The 21,109-nt window shown below is 45.6% G+C and overlaps 1 protein-coding gene across 1 annotated transcript in view; it reads left to right on the top strand.

Moving 5' to 3' along the window:
* Positions 1-21,109, top strand: part of METTL15 (methyltransferase 15, mitochondrial 12S rRNA N4-cytidine) — a 757,304-nt gene that overhangs the window by 226,028 nt on the left and 510,167 nt on the right. The window contains exon 3 of the mRNA XM_086959475.1: positions 19,003-19,139. Coding sequence (XP_086815601.1) covers positions 19,003-19,139 — 137 coding nt within the window. The remainder of the gene's footprint in view (positions 1-19,002; positions 19,140-21,109) is intronic.

The raw sequence follows: 21,109 nt of genomic DNA, 5'->3' as shown, positions 1-21,109 counted from the left end.
TATTGTCCATCCTGTCACCTTGTCACAAGAAAAAGGGGATGAAGCTTTCATATACTAGGCTCATCCATGTAGAGCTGCAGAAGAGTAAGCACCCACTGAGGACTGTTTGGAGAGATGGTTTGAGAAAAGAGATCGTAGAGGAGCTCTTTAGTTCTGGCTTTAAAATGAAATCAGATTATCACAAATCCAGGACATCTCTAGATACCTATCTCCTTCAGCTGATATGTAGCTAGCCCTCTATGTCCCTCTATTTGACTTCAGTCTTTGGCGTGTTGTTTAGATGTCTATATGTAGGTTATGTCCCTTCAGCTTACAGACTCCACACTAAGGCACTATGACCTTTTTGTCAGCATACATCATTGATAGATTACTACAGTTGATAACACCAGTCCAGCAGGTGCATTGTTATTATCTAGAACCTAATCCATTTTATGTCCTTTACATACTTGATAATAAGATCTCAGAATATATGGTTCAGAAAGGTATTACAACCATTTATAACTTCTCCAGAAATCTTAATTTAGGGTGTTTGGGGCTATACAAATATCCTGATTGATAGCTTAAGAAGGCAAGAAAGGATAGTTGCAAAAACCTCAACTTCATGAGGAAGTAAAGGTCATAGGGAACATATTTAAAGACCTACATCAGATTAAATCCCCAAATCCTATACCTAACAACAATACAATCTGGTGGTCTAAGATATAATAAAATTACAGATAAAGAAAGAGAATACAGCTGTGGTTTCTTCCAGACAAGTTATATCCAAATTTGAACAACCTGAGAGATTAAGCCAACCCTATGGAGGGAAGATAAGAATAGGATTTCCATCAACTGCCCTTTGTGGCCAGTGTCATCATTTGGAATTCCAACTTCCCTGTCACAGCATCCCATTCACTCAGGAGGTGACACTGGGATCTAGGAGTGTGAACCAGATAGCCAAAACACCATGAAGAGCAATGCTAGATGACTAACAGCCTATAGTCCAAAATACACAGGCTAAATCAAATGCAGTGCAAAACTAGTGAGGGATTTAAAAAGGACATGACGGCGAACCAAACAATTTTATTAATGTTCGTTTCCGCGCCTATTAAAAAGAATGCAGGTACGGCTGAAGATGATTTTCTCACTCTCGAAAGGTCTAGGGTTTGTTATCAACAGAGAAAAATACATGATGGACTAAATCTGAGGAAGTGGCCTTCCTGGAATTCGTCATAGACTTGGTCGAGACCACTCTAAGCCTTTCTTTCAAGAAGATAGCATAGATATAGAAGGAATTAAGGAGTACAGAATCCAAACCCAGAACCTCGCTAAGACAGATCTCGAGAATAGTTGGCATTACTCTCACCTCGATACAAGCATTATTTCTGGGCTCACTCCACTAGAGACTGCTCCAGAGGCTGGAAACTTCCCTTCTGAGATGGGGCTTCACCTACTCTGAATCAGTATTTCTTTCATAGAAGACCAAGGAGGAGATCCGATGCTGGTTGGCCCATTTGCAGGCAAGTAATGAGAGGGCCATTTCCGGTATCGATCAAGATTTGGAGATAGAGCCCGATACCAGCAGAACTGGTCAGGGTACTAGATGTGGAGAGTTATCAACAGGAGAAAAATGGTCAGAAAAGGAATGTAAACTGCACATCACCTGCCTGGACCTCCTGCCAGGGACCTTTATAGTGATATGTTGGATCAGAAATGTTGTGTACCACACCAGATGGACAGCATTTCAGCCATACAATACATACACAGCGTCGGGACCCCCCGTTGGGGTAGCTGCACGCTTTATAAAAGACACAAATACATAAATACACCTTGAGAGCGGAATGAGTTTGAAGATTCTGACTGAAATAGTCAAGGTCTTCTGGCACTTGAACCCGGAGAATCAAGTGGTAGTGAGAGCATAATAGGTTTCGGGAAGGACGAATATCGTGGTGGGCTGGAACTCATGACACCTACAGGATTCAAACCTTTGTAAACTTGATCCAGAAGTATTCCATGTCCTGGATTCAATATTTTCAAGGTTTTTTCCTAAACCTGTTTACATTATAGCTGGATTATCAAACTAACAGGTACTTTAGTTGGAGGCCCGAACTGGAGGTAGTGGTCATGGACTCTTTCTGCAGTATTGGAGAGTATTGGTGCCAGGAAAAGGGATATGCATTTACACCATTTGTCTGATCAAAAGAACATGGGATCAAGTCAGAAGACAGATGCTGTGATTGTCACTCTGATTTGGAGGTATCAAGTTTGGTAAGTAGGTCGTCTGGATTTTTCCTGTGATCCTCCAGTCCATTTCCCAGCTACAAGCCCTTTTCTGCAGCAAGCAGAGTGCTATCTCCCCATCACCTTGTGACATGAGGTAGTCCTCGGCTGATGGCCTGGTGGGTTACAGGGTACGCTGAAACATTTTGGACATATCGGAGCATGCTGAGTATCTTATCCAAAAAACTTGAGTGGAAGACAGTCAAGTGATGTTGATCTGCTCAATCAATCAATCAGGGGTTGGTACAGCATGACTACTCACCCATAAGGGTCTCAGTGCACTGGGGTGTCGCAAGGGGGAGTGGCTCTGTAGTGTGCTGAGGTCATCCGAAGAGCCATGCCTTGAGGTCCTCACTGAACTGGGCCACAGAGCAGAGACGTAGAGAAAAAAGTGTTTGGTGCATATATTAAAAACAAGGGAGTGTTACTAATAGTATAACTGACACAGGTTCAAGTTTCAAGTTTAAATACTTTATTCGACAACATTGTCATAAAAGCATATATCCCTAAGCTAAACGGAATAAATACTACTCTAGAGTGTTAAAATACATATTAAATTTCATACTTTTTATACTTTGTTGACGAATAACTCAATAAAATTATACATTTGTAAAATCAAGTCACAGCACAAGGTTTAGGTAAAATAAATTTGTCATTCAGGTAGTTAATTACAGTTTTAAAGTGCGCGTACGTATAATCCAAGCCCACCCCATATATTTAGCTACATCAATTGCAAGGTTGGGGGCACAATTTGATTTTAAAATCCTTAGCGCCTCTAAATATTTCCTTGTCCCCAAATTTCTGCAAGCCGGCTTTAACCATCTGCTTCTTGGGGCAGCATATAATGGGCATACAAACAGAAAATGTGGGATGTCCTCTACATGTGTTTTACAGTAAAAGCAGGTATTTACATTATCAGGAGACCATTTAACCGTGAAGGCATTGAGGGGTAAAGAGCCAATTCTAAACTGAAAATACAATTTCCTGTCTAGAGGCTTAGTAATCAAATCCCAGTACTGTTCAAGTTTTGGAATAGTTTTAAATTCCAAGAACTGGGATGTCAACACGGATGGTTGGTTGGAAATCAATACAGTGTTATTTATCATGTCCCAGTACATTTTTTTCAATGTGGTCTTTGATGGAAAATCATCTGGGTCTACTGCGGTCCACAAATGCTCAAGGTGCAGTTTTTGGAGTAATTTCCTTACTTCTTTGAGCCAGAGTACTTTATGAAACGTATCAGAGTTAACAACATCCGAAAGGGCAGCTGCGTAATGGCTCAACTCAGGAGTAGTTTTTACACGCCTCCAATAGAGGAGGGGACGCAGTCTGACCGTATCCTCGATCTTTTTCCTCCCAAGATCATATTGAAGTGGGGTCGAGGGGGTACTCTGGGGGACACCAATTATGCGGCGAAGAAATTTGTTTTCTGCAACTACTAATGAGTTCAAATTGGTGAAACCCCATAATTCTGATCCATAAAGACAAGCGCCCAACACTTTCATACTGTAAATCTCCATTATTGGCTGGATAGGTCTTGTGAATGAAGATTTATGCTTTTGGGCTATTGCCCCTGCCAGCTGGTTAAATTTTAGCACCACAGAGTCCATGTGGGATTTCCAGTTCATGTTGGCATTTAGGGAGATGCCTAGGTAGGTAAAAGCGTTCACTTCCTCCAGAAAAGACCCATTATAGATCATTTTCCCCTTAAATTTCTTAGTGGGATTCAGATTCATAAATTTAGTCTTTGATGTGTTTATTTCCAAGCCCCGGGTCCAACAGAAGTCGCCAAAAGCGTTTATTGTCTTTTGTAATCCGCTAGGGGTCCGCGAGACCAGCAAGGTGTCATCTGCAAACATTAGTACTGAAACTCGCTCCCCGTCTAATAATGGGGCATCCGTCGGAAATTGCTTCAAAAAGTCAACTATGCCATTAATATAGAGGGAGAATAAAGTGGGGGGCAGGACGCAGCCCTGTCTCACTCCTCTATCCACGGGGAAGGATTCCGTGACATCTCCCTGGGCACCCCATCTAATCCGGGCATAGTTGTTCTCGTGCATCCTTACAAGCAAAGTCAGTAGTTCAGGGCTTATTCCCAGATCCCGTAGACAACCCATAGCTTTTGCCGGGGAACTAAATCAAACGCTGACTTCAAGTCAACGAAAACAGCAAACAGTGGACCATTTAGCAAGGTTACGTTTTTCCAGTACATAGTTAAAAAGTGGAATACCTGGTCGACAGAGCTGGTTAAAGGGCGGAAACCAGCTTGATACGGGGAGAGGATATCCTTATCATCTATCCAGGCTTGTATTTTGTTTTGTATCATCCTGCCCATCAGTTTTTGTGCACAATCGATAAGGCTGATGGGCCTATAGTTGCTTGGTAAAGCCTTGTCCCCTTTTTTGTAGACAGGTATTATTTCCGCTCCTTTCCATGTTGCTGGAATCTTTGCTCCTTGTGCGATGGCATTACCAAGCCAGACAAAGTATTTACACCAGCTTGCCCTGTCCGATAGAAACACATCCGCCGGTATTCCATCAATTCCTGGCGCCCTTCCTCTGGTTACTCCATCCATTGCCTCATTTACATCTTTCAATGTGAATAGTTCATGGGTGTAAAATACCCTTACTGGAGGGGAATCAATTTGTGATACCAAATTGTCTGCATATTGAGGTTTAAAAAAGTCCACCCAATACTCCTTTGCTACATGATTTTTCGGGCAATCAGCTATTCCCCCAGAGCCCCACTTTAAAATGGCCCAAAACTCTTTCTGATGCTTGTCAGCACATGCTTTCTTCAGGTCTAACTATATATGTTCTCATCCCACAATTTTTTTGCCTTGATTTGTGTTTTTCTGTATTCATCCCTGGCCTTTAAAACTCCTGTTTTAGATCTCAGCGCTACACTGAGGTTTTGTCTCGCTATTCTACAGGAATGGTCATACCATCCTCTCTTTATAGGAGGTCTAACACCCTTCCTCTTCTTGGTTTTTTTAAAGAATAACTTCTGTATATTAGCAAAAAACTTTGGCTGTGACTCTTCAATCAACTGTTTACAATTTGTATCATTAATATGAATCTGTAGTCTAGTTACCTCTTCAATAACTATCCCCTCTAGGGCCTGCATATCCTCAGGATTGTCTACCAAAGTTGTCCATTTAATGTGACGGAGATTGTTAGATGTGACAACGTCTAATGACGTAAGATCCCTAACCGGGTTTATTGAGTTTACACTTTGTTCCATGTTGAAGAGCAAACACAAGGGATTGTGGTCGCTCTCCAATCTTGGAATCACCTGCATATCGACCACTTTGTGCCAACCTCTGACATCTATAAGAATATAGTCTATCCTGCTACTTGATCTTAAATTATCAAAGGTGTGCTTACCCTGTAGGTAAGAGGACGTGCGGCCATTGGCTGCCCTCAGTCCTCTGGATAGGCATAAACTTTTAGCCTGTATTGCTACTTCTGTCCACTTTTTTTACCAGCGGGAGGTCTAATTGGGGAATTCCCCATTTGGTATCTTCCTCTTGGCCCAGATCGTTATCCTCACAACCTAGAGGTTCAAATGTTGTATTCAGGTCTTCCCCCACCAGGATAGTATACTGCGTAGGTAGCGTCTCTAGATCATTATCTAAAGCTCCTATCACATCAGAAGATGTGCCCCCTTGGGTTCCCCTGGCATAGATGTTATATATTGCCAGATTATGACCATCAGCCCAGGTGAGCACTATAGAGAGTAGGTCACTGTTAATAATATGACTCTGCTTGATAGTGCATTGCAATGATTGGCGTATCCATATGATTAGACCCCCAGAAGGGCGCCCCTTAGTATTCTTTTTCGCAGGTACATGAAAATTTAGGAAGCCCTGGCGAAAAACTGGTGCCACTGACCATGTTTCCTGCAGCATGATAACATCATGACGGTCAATGAACTCGCACCATTCGGGAGTCTCTAATTTATGGGCGATACCCGCTATATTCCATGAGATAAGCTTGATGCTACCTTTCGCTTCAATATTCCCCTCATATGAAAGTATGCTCTGATTAAAGGGGAGCAAGGGGGATGTAGAAGTAGTTTCCTCACCATTAATACTAGTATGAATAACTGGTGAATTGTTCACTACTATACTAGGGGTATAATCTCTAGGGTCGGGGACCTTGCCCTCACAACAATCTGTTTCTGGTTTCGTAAGAGTACTATTGTTTCCGTAGTTAACCTCTACAACCTTAGCTTTTCCTAAGCTCCACGATTCTTCCAGTCAATCACATTGGCTTAGGCCCGAAAGGGCCGAGAACCTATTTTCAATCGAGATACCCCAATTATTTCTATTTTCGGGGATTTTGGCTTTTCTTAGTACAGGGTTCCATTTCGTTTTCAGCATTGTTGGATTTAGGATGTTTCCTTTTTTTATATAAAAGAAATCCAACGTTAGTGGCACTATTTTAGTAGATCTACGCTGAGGGGGGTATATATTAGCTAGAATGTTTGGCAAAACTTCTGGGTCTGAGAAATGTAGCACCACACAATCCCCCTTGAATTTTTTGGTACCACCCCCGATCCATTCAACTCTTCTAGCTTTAACTACTTCCTGTGCCAACTGGTCACTGCCTCCCGGTTTAAAAGCCATGTTCTTTGATAGCCAGTGGAGTGATTTGTTTATCAAAGAAGGGATGTTCTCTACTTGCCCTGGTTCCAGTTGAGGGACATTTGCTAGGACCAATATTAATGGAGAGGCTTCCACTATTAATTCAACGGGCCCCTTCTCTAGGTTATCAGGAACTTTTGTACCTCTAGAGCTCGGCCCCGCAGAGTCCCCATTATTAATATCTGGATCTGGGTCTCTCGAGCCCTCCCCCCCTTGGGCTGGTCTCCTCGTAGTATTCCGGGGAGTATTTGCAAATAAATCTGACCCAAGAGCGATTTGGGTAGATTTTGGATCAACTGTAGGTGGTTTTAACAAAGCGATTTTTGAGTTTTCTTCTAATGATTTTTGCAAAAGTACCCCCAGTCTGTTGACCTCTTCTGTGAGCTAGTCTATTTTGCTTAGGAGCGGGTCGTAATAGTTTTAATTGTGTTATCTACGGCATTCAGCAACTTCTTAAATTGGTCTTCATCCAAATGGACCTTTCCTCCTGCATTACTCCTAGTATCATCTCCACTATTTCCCTGTGGGGAAGCATCAGGGCGCTTTTTACTTGATCGAAGACCACCCCGTTTAGGTATATTCTTCCCCCCCCTTTGTTACTCTAGGAGCTGGGACCGGTGTAGGGGCCTCCTCTTCTAGAGTGATAATGTCAATATCTGGCCCGCTCTCGGGAGCTGGTTCAGAGATGGCTACTAGAAGCTGGGTCAGTGGGTTGTTATCCGGGGTCTGGAACACCTCGTTACTGATATCAAGAGCTGGGGTAGGTAAAGGCGTGTTATCAATAAGCAGGTCTGGCGAGTAACTCAATCCCAGGGAAGATCTCCTGTCATGATTAATTTTGGCAACTTTCTGAACCATGTAATTGTCTATGGTGTTGATGGGAACTGTTGATATTTTAGTTTTAGACATTTTCCAAACAATTGTACAAGGTTACAACAATGCAGGTCCGTGGGGTTTTAAGTCAATGTGGTATCCCAGGCACATACAGGAGTTTATGGGAGTATGTAACTTACTTGGGTGTTTTTGGACAGCGTTCTTGGCCCTGCTCCTGCCTCTTCGTGCCGATGAGGGCCGTAGAGGGCCCGCCCTTTGCCCGGGCTTCGCTCCGGGCGTCCCGCTCGCGTCCCGCGTCGCGGGGGTGCCAGGCAATTTATGGCGCCTGCTGGCGCTTCCTCCCGCGTCTGACGTCACCAGGAACGCGCCGCCGCGAGGCCTGCCGGGTGTTGTGGTCCCCGGAGCGGCGGCGCGGTGTCGGAAGGCTTCGTGACTCTTGGCGGTGGCGGCTGGTACGGCTGATGCTTCTGGCGGCCTTACGTGACCCTCGGCGGTGGCGGCGGTAAATACAACTCCCCCGCTCTGCCGGGGTGCCAGGCAATTTATGGCGCCTGCTGGCGCTTCCTCCCGCGCCTGACGTCACCAGGAACGCGCCGCCGCGAGGCCTGCCGGGTGTTGTGGTCCCCGGAGCGGCGGCGCGGTGTCTGAAGGCTTCGTGACTCTTGGCGGTGGCGGCTGGTACGGCTGATGATTCTGGCGGCCTTACGTGACTCTCGGCGGTGGCGGCGGTAAATACAACTCCCCCGCTCTGCCGGGGTGCCAGGCAATTTATGGCGCCTGCTGGCGCTTCCTCCCGCGTCTGACGTCACCAGGAGCGCGCCGCCACGAGGCCTGCCGGGTGTTGTGGTCCCCGGAGCGGCGGCGCGGTGTCTGAAGGCTTCGTGACTCTTGGCGGTGGCGGCTGGTACGGCTGATGCTTCTGGCGGCCTTACGTGACTCTCGGCGGTGGCGGCGGTAAATACAACTCCCCCGCTCTGCCGGGGTGCCAGGCAATTTATGGCGCCTGCTGGCGCTTCCTCCCGCGTCTGACGTCACCAGGAACGCGCCGCCGCGAGGCCTGCCGGGTGTTGTGGTCCCCGGAGCGGTGGCGCGGTGTCTTAAGGCTTCGTGACTCTTGTCGGTGGCGGCTGGTACGGCTGATGCTTCTGGCGGCCTTACGTGACTCTCGGCGGTGGCGGCAGTAAATACAACTGACACTGACACAGGACTATGACTGCCAATTGTTACTGTGGGTCACAGGGTTGGTGAGCTAAGTGAGGGTAAGTGGGAGAAAGAGCTGGAGGTATGTAGAACGTGACCACGGTTTAGAAGGAACACCAACCGTAAAACCCTAAGGCTGTTGAATTGAGGAAGTGCAAGCAGGTATGGGCGTTTGGAGAATGACCACTCACTAAGGGGTCAGCTTTATCAATTTTATTTCCACCAGATTCATACATTTCAGGAATTTCCAGCAGCGCATTAAATCTTGTCCTGGTAGGCAGGCTATGATTGCCTGCCGGCACGTGCGTATTCCGATCCTTATGAAGTGCTGTTTCAACAGACATCTTTGCTCTGTCATTAAAGTGGGCAAGTGCAAACAATGTGACAAGTGTCTTCCTTTAGAAAATAAAGCTGACACACAGTCTCAATGGTATTCCTTCTCCAAACAGGAGTTTTGCATCATGTTGGGAAGCAACCTAACCGATGATTTAGCAGCCTGAAAGTTTCCTCAAGCCCAAACATTTCCCCAAGTTTTGGTTGACGCTTTACGAGACCTTATGTGCTATTGTCATCCAAGTGTGTGTCCTTTTTGACAGCCGGGCTTAGTCAGTGAGAGAGGAGAGCTTTTTCACTACTGAGTTTATAGCGCTATTAAAAGCGGGTGAGTGAGAGTTGAGGTCCAGAGAGCCTCTACCTGAAACGCCTTGAGAGCCAGGTTTAAATAATCATGTTCCTGGGTGTTTCCTAGATCAGAGATAGCCTTTCACACAATCCTGCTTAGTGTGGCTCTCGGCTCTTTTTTCAACTTGTAACAGGTTATTAGAAACACACCAACGCTTTTAACATTCTGTCTCCAAAGGCCGAACTCCAGGCGTATTTGAGCTGGTGAGGCATGTCGTGGGAGATTAAACACCTGCCGATAAGTTCCAGTTATAGCGTTGTTGATTATTTTGTAAGTTCTCCCTCTAAGAGCATCAGCACCATATGCTATAGAGGATACATGTTTGCGGCCAGGACTTCGATGAGTGGTTGGAGAGACAGAACTTTTATAGAGTTCCTTAAAGTGCAAAAAGCTGATGTTAGGGAGTTGTTTTTCCTTAGTATCGAGCTGAACTGCTTGTTGAATGCACCTCTTGTTTCAAAAGCTGTTCCTAAGTACATGTATTCTGTCACGGATTCTAAGGCTGAGCCATCCAGGTGAAACGTTGGTGGTGGGTTCTTCTTGTGCATTACCATTGTCTTGGTTTTTTTTTTACATTACATGGAAGCCCATGCTTTGCTGCATTTGTAGCTGTTATGTTGATTAGTCGTTGCAGGCCGACCTTCTTGTAACTGATTAAAATGCTGTCGGCAGCGTACAGCATGTGAGAAGCGCTAAATCCAGATTGTATAGGGGGATAGGAGTTTACGTTAAGCATGGTAATCAGCTCTGCCAGGTACAGATTAAACAAAAACGGAGCTAGGAATCATCTTTGTTTGAGTCCATTGTAGGTGAATATTTTCCTTGAGACCGACGCACCTGAGCCCAGCCTTAAACTTGTCCATGTGTTAGTGTAGAGTAGTTGGATAGCACTGAGGGATGATGGAGAAATTCCACAGGTTAGTAGTTTGGACCACAAGATGTTATGCTGGACCGCATCAAAGACAGAACAGAAGTCCACAAAACACAATTGCAGATCTGCGAAATGATGTCAGGCTTAGTCAATTAGCATGGTGAGCATTAGGATGTTGGTGGTTGTGCCTGTGGTTTTAATGAACCCAGTTTGATTCACTGGGACCAGTAGGCCATGCTCTGCCCAAACTGTTAGTTTGACCAGCAGAAGCTTAGCAAAGTATTTTACCTCCGCGTCTAGAAAAGCCATCATCCGGTAACTTGAAGGAAACGTTTTCTTACCAGCTTTATAGATTTGGACTATAATTGACCCCCGGCAGCTGTCATGGTTAACCTGGTTGAAAGGGACGTAGTTATACAGGTTGCACAGCTGTTTGGCCCAGTATTTGGGAATCTCTTTAACAATAGCTTGTAGTAGGTCATTGAGACCCGGTGTGCCATTTCAGCGCCTAGAAACAATTGTTTTTTTCCACGTCATCTGGGAGAATTGGATCACAGAGTCTTTCAGCCTCTAAGATTAGTACCTTTATTCCTGGGTTGTCTTGGGGCCGCAAACATATCCGGTAGAAAAATCATCCAGAAGCTTCCAAGATGTTAGAGGATGAAGAGGGTAACTGAGGTTCTGAGGCCTGAATCATCATTCTCCAGAGCTCGCTGGCATCTTCGAGTGGTTAAGATGATTGTGTGCCAGTACCAGCCTGTCTCTGATTTAGCTGACTCCCATGTGTTTTTTTTATATAAGGTTCTCCGCTTAGGCAGGACCGCCCTCCGTAGATTTGGTGTGAACTGTTTCGTAGCAACAGAAGTGCGCGGTTCAGCTTCTTTTTTGCTGTGATGAGTTGGGAAGTTGGCCTCTTGGACAGGCCCCTACTGAAGCTTTTGGATTCCCATGGTGGTGTCTTTGTTCAGCCAAAGAAGAGGCGGAAGCTGGGCCCATTGTTCCAATGGGTCGGAAGTCGATTTTCAAATAAGCGCCCATTTACTCCTGGCTTTGCATTCAAACTGCTCGATGGATCCTGTTGACCAATGAAGTCTGCTATATTTGATTGTGGAGACTGTCCGTTAATTGGTGGTGCCTTAGGTGGCTGTTTCTAGACAGCACCCCATCCATTTCGCTTAAAATAAGTCATCGTTTTTTATAAATGAATCAAGACCCTGTCTCTTCACCGCAGTTTGGCGACTATTAATTTATTATCCTTCCCGGCCGCTTGATGCTAAAATGAGTAGTAGACATCAATACAAGTCCTTAGGACGCGAGCGTATGTATTTTTTCTTTGTCTATTCCTACAGACACGCTCAGCTGTGAGCCCAGCCGAACCTACCCACGTACGCTACGCTCACCAGCCCCGCCTGCCTATAACGAGCAACACCTGCGGCACTTTGAGGGTATTTCAAGACGCCAGTTCCGAGCCATAATTTCCTACCGAACTCGCAGCCGACAACAGGTGTATCAAAGGGTCTGGAGACCCTGCCAAGTAAGTGCTGAGCCCTGCCCTCGCTCGCGGTACAGTCGCTAGTCATGCTGCCTTTGGCCGTGACTATGTGTGCACTTTTTACCACTAGTAGCATTTGGACACTTCCTTACCCCTCTTTCTCCCCACCTTTTCAGAGTGTATTCAGTCCCGACCATCCGTCCGAGATCCTGGGAGTTTGTCCTCTGGAGTTAGGCGTAAGCACTGTATTTCATGTGCAATTACTCACCGCTATTTCACCCACAATGTACTACAGCAATTAGGTACTAACACCGTCAAATGCCACGTTTCGCCACCAGTACCTATACACTTCCGCCTTATCCGTTCGCACATTTAGGCACCAGACGCAGACCCACGAATCAATGTGGTTGAAAATTGCATGTTTTTTTAACAATATGTGTCTTCTGTTTGTCCTGTCTTGGCTCCTCTTTATTTCCCTATAGGTAGAATCTGAGAGGAAACACCTCTCACATATAAAAGCACCTTAGCGCGTGCTACACATACAGGGCAATGACACATATTTATCCCTGTAACACCCCCACACATAAAAGGTCCTGAAGAAAGCCAGTTTAGAAAGAAGGCCTGGCTGAAACTAGTTGACCACACTGGACGTGGGAGACCATAAGTCTATCCCCACACGTCCCAAACCTTTGTTTTTATTTACTGCCTGGGGCCCACCAATAAAGCATCTTCTTGGGACCCCAAAGACAGTATTTTAAAACCTCACGCAACACATCAGCACAGCACACTCGCGTTCCAAAACCCGCTCCGCAGTAGTCTAACGTTTCAACACATCTGAGGCACACTCGGTGCCTCGGGTGGGGCCCGATGATGAAGCATGCCACCAATTAGGTTGGTGGGTGAGGGCCTTCATGAAAACCAAATGGTTTCCTATGCAGACACATAGAACGCAAACATCATCCTAATAGCTAGTTCTCTTTGTTTATACATTATACCCCAGGGGAAACGAACTAGCCATACTAGTTCCTCTCTCACTTCTTTGATTACAAGACTGATCAGTAACTAGCTCAGAGCTGTAAGTGACCGATCTGATGGAGGACTGAGCGTTTATTCTTCACTGTTGAGCGGCTTTATTTGGAACCCTTGGTTGTCGTGTCCTGTTAGGGGCACTAACATTAGGACTTGCAACAGTTAACTGGCGGGCAACTGGGGGCTGTGGGTTTGTATTGCTCTGTTGGCCAGTATCAATTAGAGGCCTTGTTGTTGTGACCTAATATTAGTGCAAGTGGTAGACCTGGTTGCTATTGGATGAACAGGCACCTAGCAAGATCTACCAACTAGTCTTCCACAGGACCGCAAGAGCAATTTAAAGCGATTTGACAGCATCAGACTGTGCTCGTTGTACCAACGCATTTAGTGAACCTATGAGAATACCGAAGGGCTTGTAGTCTGAGAAAACAAAGGTGCACAGCCTAACAATCAACACACTTGATATTGGTTAACTTATATCTGGTGGTGCAAAGGGTAAGTGGAGAGCCCTTAGAACCACTCAAAAGTGAGTAGTCCAAACTACCAACTGCAGAAATAACAGGGTTACCCAATGCACTAAAAAAACAGTAAACATTAGTTAAGTAACAAATAACGATTCAGTACAAAAAGAAAAAGCGACAGAAGGTTTCTAGGAATCTCCAGAGGGAGAGTTGTCCGTTGGAGTCCTTTATTGAGTCAAACAGCCAGCCGACACATGTTTCATCGCTATTGCGAATCCTCATGGCTAATAAGGCTGTATTGAGACTAGTAGGTCGCTCAGCTGGTGATAATTCCGACCCAGCCGGGCCTGTGACCTTCAGTGAGGAAAATGCAAACAACTGGTCTCCACACCCAATATAAGGTAAACGTGAGGGGAAACTTCCTGTGTCCTTAATGTTTCAAATCCGAGCGGTTTCTTAGATGTGCTCTAAAACCAAAATCAAGTGTATAGTCAAACACACGAAAGCCTGCAGTCGGGTACGACTTCAGTCTGTTAAGAGGACGCCAAGACTCTCCAAACAGGAACACGGCCCGGAGAGAGGACACGTTGGTAACCGCACTCGGTTTTCAAAGAGTCTTGGCGTCCTCTTCACAGACTGAAGTCGTACCCGACTGCAGGCTTTCATGTGTTTGACTATACACTTGATTTTGGTTTTAGAGCACATCTAAGAAACCGCTCGGATTTGAAACATTATTAAGGACACAGGAAGTTTCCCCTCACGTTTACCTTATATTGAGTGTGAAGACCAGTTATTTGCATTTTTCTCACTGATGGTCATGGGCCCGGCTGGGTCGTAATTATCACCAGCTGAGCAACCTACTAGTCTCAATACAGCCTTATTAGCCCTGAGGATTCGCAATAGCGATGAAACACGTGTCGGGTGGCTGTTTGACTCAATAAAGGACTCCAATGGACAACTCTCCCTCTGGAGATTCCTAGAAACCTTCTGTCGCTTTGTCTTTTTGTACTGAATCGTTATTTGTTACTTAACTAATGTTTACTTTTTTTTTTTTAGTGCATTGGATATCCCCGTTATTTCTGCATTTAGTAAACCTATTTTTGAATTGATTGCTGTGTCATAGGTTACCATAGTGTTGAGAAGGTTTACCTGCAAATCTAACTTGGTTGACAGGTAAGTTGGAGCGTTAACGACTGATTGAAATTAATCGAGCAGGTCATCCCAGGTATTGTTTAGCCCATCTTTTTGCCATGATGTTTGGCTTCTGCCTCTTCCAAACAGATACTAGGCTCGTCAATGTCGGGACTTGATGATAAATGTGATCCTGCTGAGAGCCTTTTTAAGTCCGAAGTGACCTAGCTCTTGGCTTGAAGTTGAGGAGACACCTCGATGGGCAGTGAAGCTAGTTCTTCAAAGGAGGAGCTTCTGCTGGTTGTATGCTGCTTTTGATTGATGGCTGGGCCGTGAACCAAGTAGATTTTGCTAAGGGAGACCCGTCCTTTCCCTGATTGTCTGGGGAAGAATCAAAAAGGCTCATTAATTGAAGGATGGTGTTTCTTGGCAGCTACCTAGGGCCTGTCCTTTTATTGGCATGTTTAACTTGGTCCAGCATACAGTTGATGCTCTTTGGGTCAGAGGTATCTTAGGCAGATGCCTCCATGGTATTTGGTATGACAGCTAGCGCGGAGTCGAGAGCCAGGTTTTCTCCTGCATTAGCAATGGTGCCCACTTTCAGATTGCCTGTTGCCAAGGTTAGCCATTTGTTTAGGTTTCGCCTGTCAAAAGCTGCGCAGCAGCCTTTTGCGCAGGCGAAATCTTATGTCTTTACACTGTGTGGCTTTGTTCCGCCTCTCTGTTCCATTGGCTAGCTCCATAACTGGAGGCTAGCCATTGGAACAGACATCTGTCCGTCATTGCCGGAGCAGATTCGTGGGCGTTCCCGAGAACTTTTCGCTTTTTGCCCACGTCATGCGGCGATGGGCGGTGTTTTTTTTTGTCGTGGCATCCTTCGTCACACCAGCCTGCTCGCTCTCCCTTTGAGGACGCAGCCCCGACCAGCTCCCTACTCCGAGCAGGGGTGGGCTGCGCGATTTCACTTTCCTTGCAGGTAATCGGCATTTTCACTATTTTTTTTTATCCCGCTCCCGCCCCCTCCCGCTGTCGGTGTGCCCGTTCCTGCCCCCTCCCGCTGTCGGTGTGCCCGTTAACCTGCCCCGCTCCCGCTGTCCGTTTGCCCGTTCCCGCCCCCCCCCTCTCCCGCTGTCTGTGTGCCCGTGCTTAATGCTTGTTAAATTTATGTAACCCTAGTACTAGGGACACGAGAATTTAATGCGGTATGCAGCTTGTCACAGGACACTGGATCAGTTGTGAAATTATACATCGTTTGTTTCCTTGGAAATGCCATCATTCTCTTACAGCGCCTCGGTCCCTTTGTGCGCTAACTTCAAGTAGCCGTGCTCGCTGAATCTGAGGCCACGAAGGCGGGGCGATGAAAGCGCCCGTTGCATGAGGGCAGTGAAGTTACTGCCGCCATCAGCCCCTAGTCATTGGAAGACACCTTTTTGTTGTGAACTACAAAACATGCAACGTGAGATTATGTTAAGTGGCAAAGAACCACATTAGTCAAGCAACACTCCAGAGCGGGGACGGGCAAGGCGGGGGGTATTCTTTTATCACTTCACCTTCTCTGGCTCCTCACACTAGAACCCCAGGGGCGTGACCGTGCGCTCTACCCGTGTCTGTCTGTCTGCGCATCGCTCTCTCATGGATGTCTGCTTCACCACCTGCCTGCCAGCCTGTCTGGGCAGCTAGTTGGACGGACGGACAGACCACAGAGCGAGATGTTGAAGAACACATCACCCCATGGGCACTCCATAACTGCAGAGGTGTGTTGCAGGAATACAACATGACAGGTCATACTTGAGGAGTTTGACTTTTTCGCACCCCCCCACCCCCCTGCACTCCGTTGTCCGTGTTTTCTTTTACACCCCCAGACCACAGTCCGCTGTCCGTGAATTTTTGCACACCCCTCCCCCACCCGCACTCAGTGCATTTTTGCACCCCTCTTCCCCACCCACACTCCCCTGTCCATGCATTGAGAGAGATGCTGTTAGCAGGAGTTAAGGAGTGTCTACTTTTTTTCGGGGTTTTTTTCTGCTCGGTTTTGGTTTCCATGATGCTGCTAGGAGAGCCTTGAGTCTCTAAACTTAGCCCATCAAAGGCACGAGTTGTGATGAACCAATGTCAGGACTCAGCAGCAACAGCAGCACATTCCCCTTTTTACAGCAGCGGAAAAGCTAATGCAGCTGTTCAAGGCAACAAAGGGCCCAGGGAGGAGCCAAGGCTTGAGGGAGACCGGCTCAGGCGCTCACAACGAGCCTGCGGCCTACTAATGTGATCTGCTGGGACGAGGCAGCAGCACCAGGGTGTGGACGTGTGTAGTTTCAGGTAACACTTGCTCCTCTCCAGCAAGGAGCCCAGAGGGGAACACATGCCGAGCTCGGTGTGGGGAGGAGGGCACATGGGAACGGTGCATTATAAAGGAGTGCATGCCACAGTGTTGATATAAGGCATAGAAGCTTCCTTGAACAAAGTGGGCTTATTGTACAGTTCTGGATTTTCTATTGGCTACTTTTGTGGGAGAACTCTGAATGTTAGGCAATTATCGAACAAAGTAGTGTGGGTGTTGTAAGGTGTTCACATTTTGAGAAGGGGGTAGGTAGCATTACCAGGGCTTTAAGTGGGATAAAATAACTGGGGGGAGGGGGTCTCCCGTAGGGGCGTGGCCAATGCAATCAAGGGCGCGCCTTAAAACACAAGCCAAAAATCGGTACTTAGCTTATTGTGCTGCCCCACTTGTATTTTACTGCTTCTGTCCATTGTGGCTCTGTGTGTGTGGTTGTGGCTCTGCATGTGACTCTGTAGGTATGTATGTGTGTGGGACTCTGTGTGGGTCTGTGTGTAGCATTTGCGAGAGATTAAGCTATTGGCATTTTAAATGACAGTGCCTTTTATTTATCTGTTTTCAAAACCAACACATAAATAAAAATGTTGTCATTTACAATGCCAATAGCTCAAACTTTTCCAAAGGCGAAACCAGTGCATTGTAAATGCTTGTCTCTACTTCCAGACTCTTTTTTTCCCTTTCTCTTTGGCACTGTTAGACTTTTTCACGAATGGCTGTTGTGGGCATCTACCAGTAGAGGGTCGGATGTGGGGGTGTGCGTGGGTGTATCGGAGCTTGTAAGCCTTGTGTGTCTTTGATGTGAGAGAATAATAAGTCCATTGTATCTTTTAAAATGCTGAATTTATTCCGAGGATCATTGGGCTGGGCAACCAGTCCAGCAGATAGAAGAGAAAGTGCTGCATCTTGTTTGTTGTGATGTGGCGTTAGCAGGGAAGGTTCGATTGAGTTGTTTGTTGGGGCACCTTTGTTTGCGCTTCGAGCTTGTCAGTGCCACCCTAATCTTGCCTGAGTGCATGATGTTGTCATGTTCCTCAGCCGAGAGTGAGTATGCCCGGTAGTGTTTTAACCTGTAGTGGGGTGCACCTGGGCCGATTTACGGTTTGCCGGGATTGATTAGGGCGGGTGAGCACACAGCATAGATCAAGCCGCGCCACGGGCCTAGCCGGGCCGCTTCCACTTGCCGCTGGCTCACTCCTCAGGAGTTGCACTACCCCCATGCCCGTAACTAGTGTTTCACACTGGTTTTGTTTTTATAGAGCTTCGCTTGGCGCTCCTCCAGCTCCTCTCCCTACCCCCTCAGTTAGCAGCCACCAATTCAGTTGCGTAGGGCCTGGCAGACAGCAAACCGGAGAAAGTCGGCACAAGACTACACTGTGCGGTTCGTTTCAGGGAGGAATGGAGGATGGCAGCAAGCCGCTTCCAGGGCCGCCTTGGATCGTAGCGAGGCAGCGTGGTGCCAGGAGTCCAGGGCCCAGATAGCCGGGTAGCCGCCTCGGCGGGTGTGGCTTGTGGAGGGATACCCCACAGCTGTGACCACGGTTTTGCAGGAATTGTTCTCAGTGTTCTTGGGAAATGTATTTTGTGTTTTGATTTTAAGGTGCTGCCACAGAATTTAAACTTTCCTTCACTTTAGCTTGGAAATGTTTCATTCGTTATCAAGACGTAATCTAGTTTCTGCTCAGCTAATGGCGACAAGCATTATATATAGCACTGACATGCACTCCATTTTGGCTGCTTTACGAGAGCTATTTGTGACAATCAAATCATTCATATAAATTAATCACATCATGTTGAACAAACAGCATGACACCAAGAGCTGGTAATAAACAAAATAAAAGAATCTGCTTGGAGTTAGTTTAATTTATGTCTTATTGTGATGTCTATTGGTTAAAATATCTCTTGATGTACCTCTACTTCATATCTAGCTCATAAGAAATATTTAATTGCTTAGGATACCTGACTGCCATTTTCAACATTGCAACTTCAATTACAATGGTTTAGTAAATGATGCAATAATGTAATATATTAGTAACGTATCCTGTTCATTTTTCACCTGCCAGTGTATATTGGATATGACATTTGGAGCCGGTGGCCATGCAACATCCATTTTACAACAAGCCAGTAACATCAAAATATTTGCACTGGATCGGGACCCTACAGCTTTCAATATAGCCAAGCAACTTTCACAGTCATACGCGTAAGTACAATATTTCATCCTTTTTCAGTGTATACTATCATATTTGCAAATCTTCCAACCAACCTATTTGTAGTGAAGTGCTATTTAGCTCATATATCCTCCTTGATGTATGCTGTGTTGTATGCACATTCATTATTAGGCTTTTGGAGTGTAATGTTGCTGTGATGCAACTGTAGGCTGAATATAACATTGTTATTTTTCATACGTAATGATTTTGATGCATTTTAGTGAATTACTTTCAGTAGTTGCCTGGTACTGTGACCAAGAGTTCTTTTTCAAGCATGTAATACTTAAATATTTAAATGCTCATAATTTGACATTTATTGGGGATGCCTTTTTTAAACACAATAATTGAGTTTTAGCAAATGACTGAGTGAAGTAAATACTACCTGCGCACGAGGAGAAATACAAAAATACAAAAAATGAGAGGGAAGGTGGCAAAGAAGGTGAAGTGAAAGAGAAGGGTAGAAAGAACCAGAGGTGGGTGGTAAGGTGCGCTAGAAACAGCTTCTGGAACTGCAAAGTTAAGTGAAATGCTGTAAAAAAAAGCTCTGTAATACAACAATAAAATTCAAACACATTTGATTTCTCATCCAACCCCCTGCAAATTCTGTTTCTTTAATTTGTATACAACTGGACAATAACATTTACTGTTCAAGGGTATCTGATGTGGGTAGAGACGTGGTAGTCCGCAGCAGTGTGATGTTTGTGGACAGAGGAGGAATGAGGGGGGGGGGGGGAGTTTGCCTCTCTGTGTGTGTATGGGGGGGGGAGGGATGATGGTGTTGCAATTCTTCACTGGCTACACTGCTGCGCCTGCTCTGCTGTAGCTAATTTGACCAATACACCCACTGTTTGCTTCTTGATTATGAACTGTCTACAATTTGTGAGGACCGGTTGTAGAAGGGTCAGGGCTGGAGCTGCTGCACAGGCAGCTCAGTATAAGTAGACAGAGGGAGACCGATGGCACTGAACCACTCATAAACTGGTTCAGGCTGGGTTAGAGGCAGGATATGGCCAGACCTAGACAGATGGCCAAGCGTTGCCTGCCCAAGCATAGCTAACCCAATTGAGGTATCAACCAGTGGAAGACTGACGTGAGCAGCACTACTCTACACACTGTGGCTAAGGTAACTTTTGTGATGCACTTCACATGGTGTGCTGTGGTAAGCGCTATCTTCACCTATCGTCTGTGTTTGCCTAAATTAAGTATTTAATGATTATGCCATGGTGCTGCACTGCAAGTGCAACCCAGGCATCACTAGAAAGTGTGGTGGTCTCCACAAATGAGTGGAAGTTGTGGGCACGGGATATCACAAGCACAAATTTAAGCACCTGCATATTCATAATGATTTTTTTTCTCAGATTTATTTGACAACATTTTTGTTCTCTGCCTTTAGCATTTCATGGATCCATACTTTTGAAATGTACTACCTTCTACTGGCAGAATACTCTATCTTCTCCAGGCATACGTTCTGACATCTTTCTGAAGGAGACTGGTTTGTCCCAATTATTATTTTTTCTATGTTGAAATTTGACCCTTTACATAGAGTTTTACAATGCTGCTAATTTGCACTTACGCCATCCAAGACATTTCTTTTGTAAGACAAGAGATTTCCTCCTCTTTTATGTAGCCTTTAGTTTATTGTATTCCACAGGTACTTTTCTTATACTGGATCACAGCTACAGGGACAACAATCTCCTTTTTTGGTTTTCATTACCAGATGGAGCTGTTCGCAGCCCAAATCATCCATGGGAGTTGTGCTATTTATGAAGATTTCCCTGCACTGTTGAGTATCAGTGACCAAACAGAGTTGATCATGCAGAGATTCTCCAATTGTCAGACTGATAGATATAAGAAACCAGAAGTGGATCTATCTTTGACTAATATATTCATTCTGCTACACAACTTGATAGGTAATATCTTCCTCGTGACACAGTATGCTCCTTTGGTTTGTCGTATGAAGTTT

This window comes from Lissotriton vulgaris, chromosome 2_2 (assembly GCF_964263255.1).
Source record: "Lissotriton vulgaris chromosome 2_2, aLisVul1.2, whole genome shotgun sequence".
Classification (NCBI taxonomy): Eukaryota; Metazoa; Chordata; class Amphibia; order Caudata; family Salamandridae; genus Lissotriton; species Lissotriton vulgaris.
The sequence above is the reverse complement of the archived record's forward strand: the minus strand, read 5'-3'. Positions and strand labels throughout refer to the sequence as shown.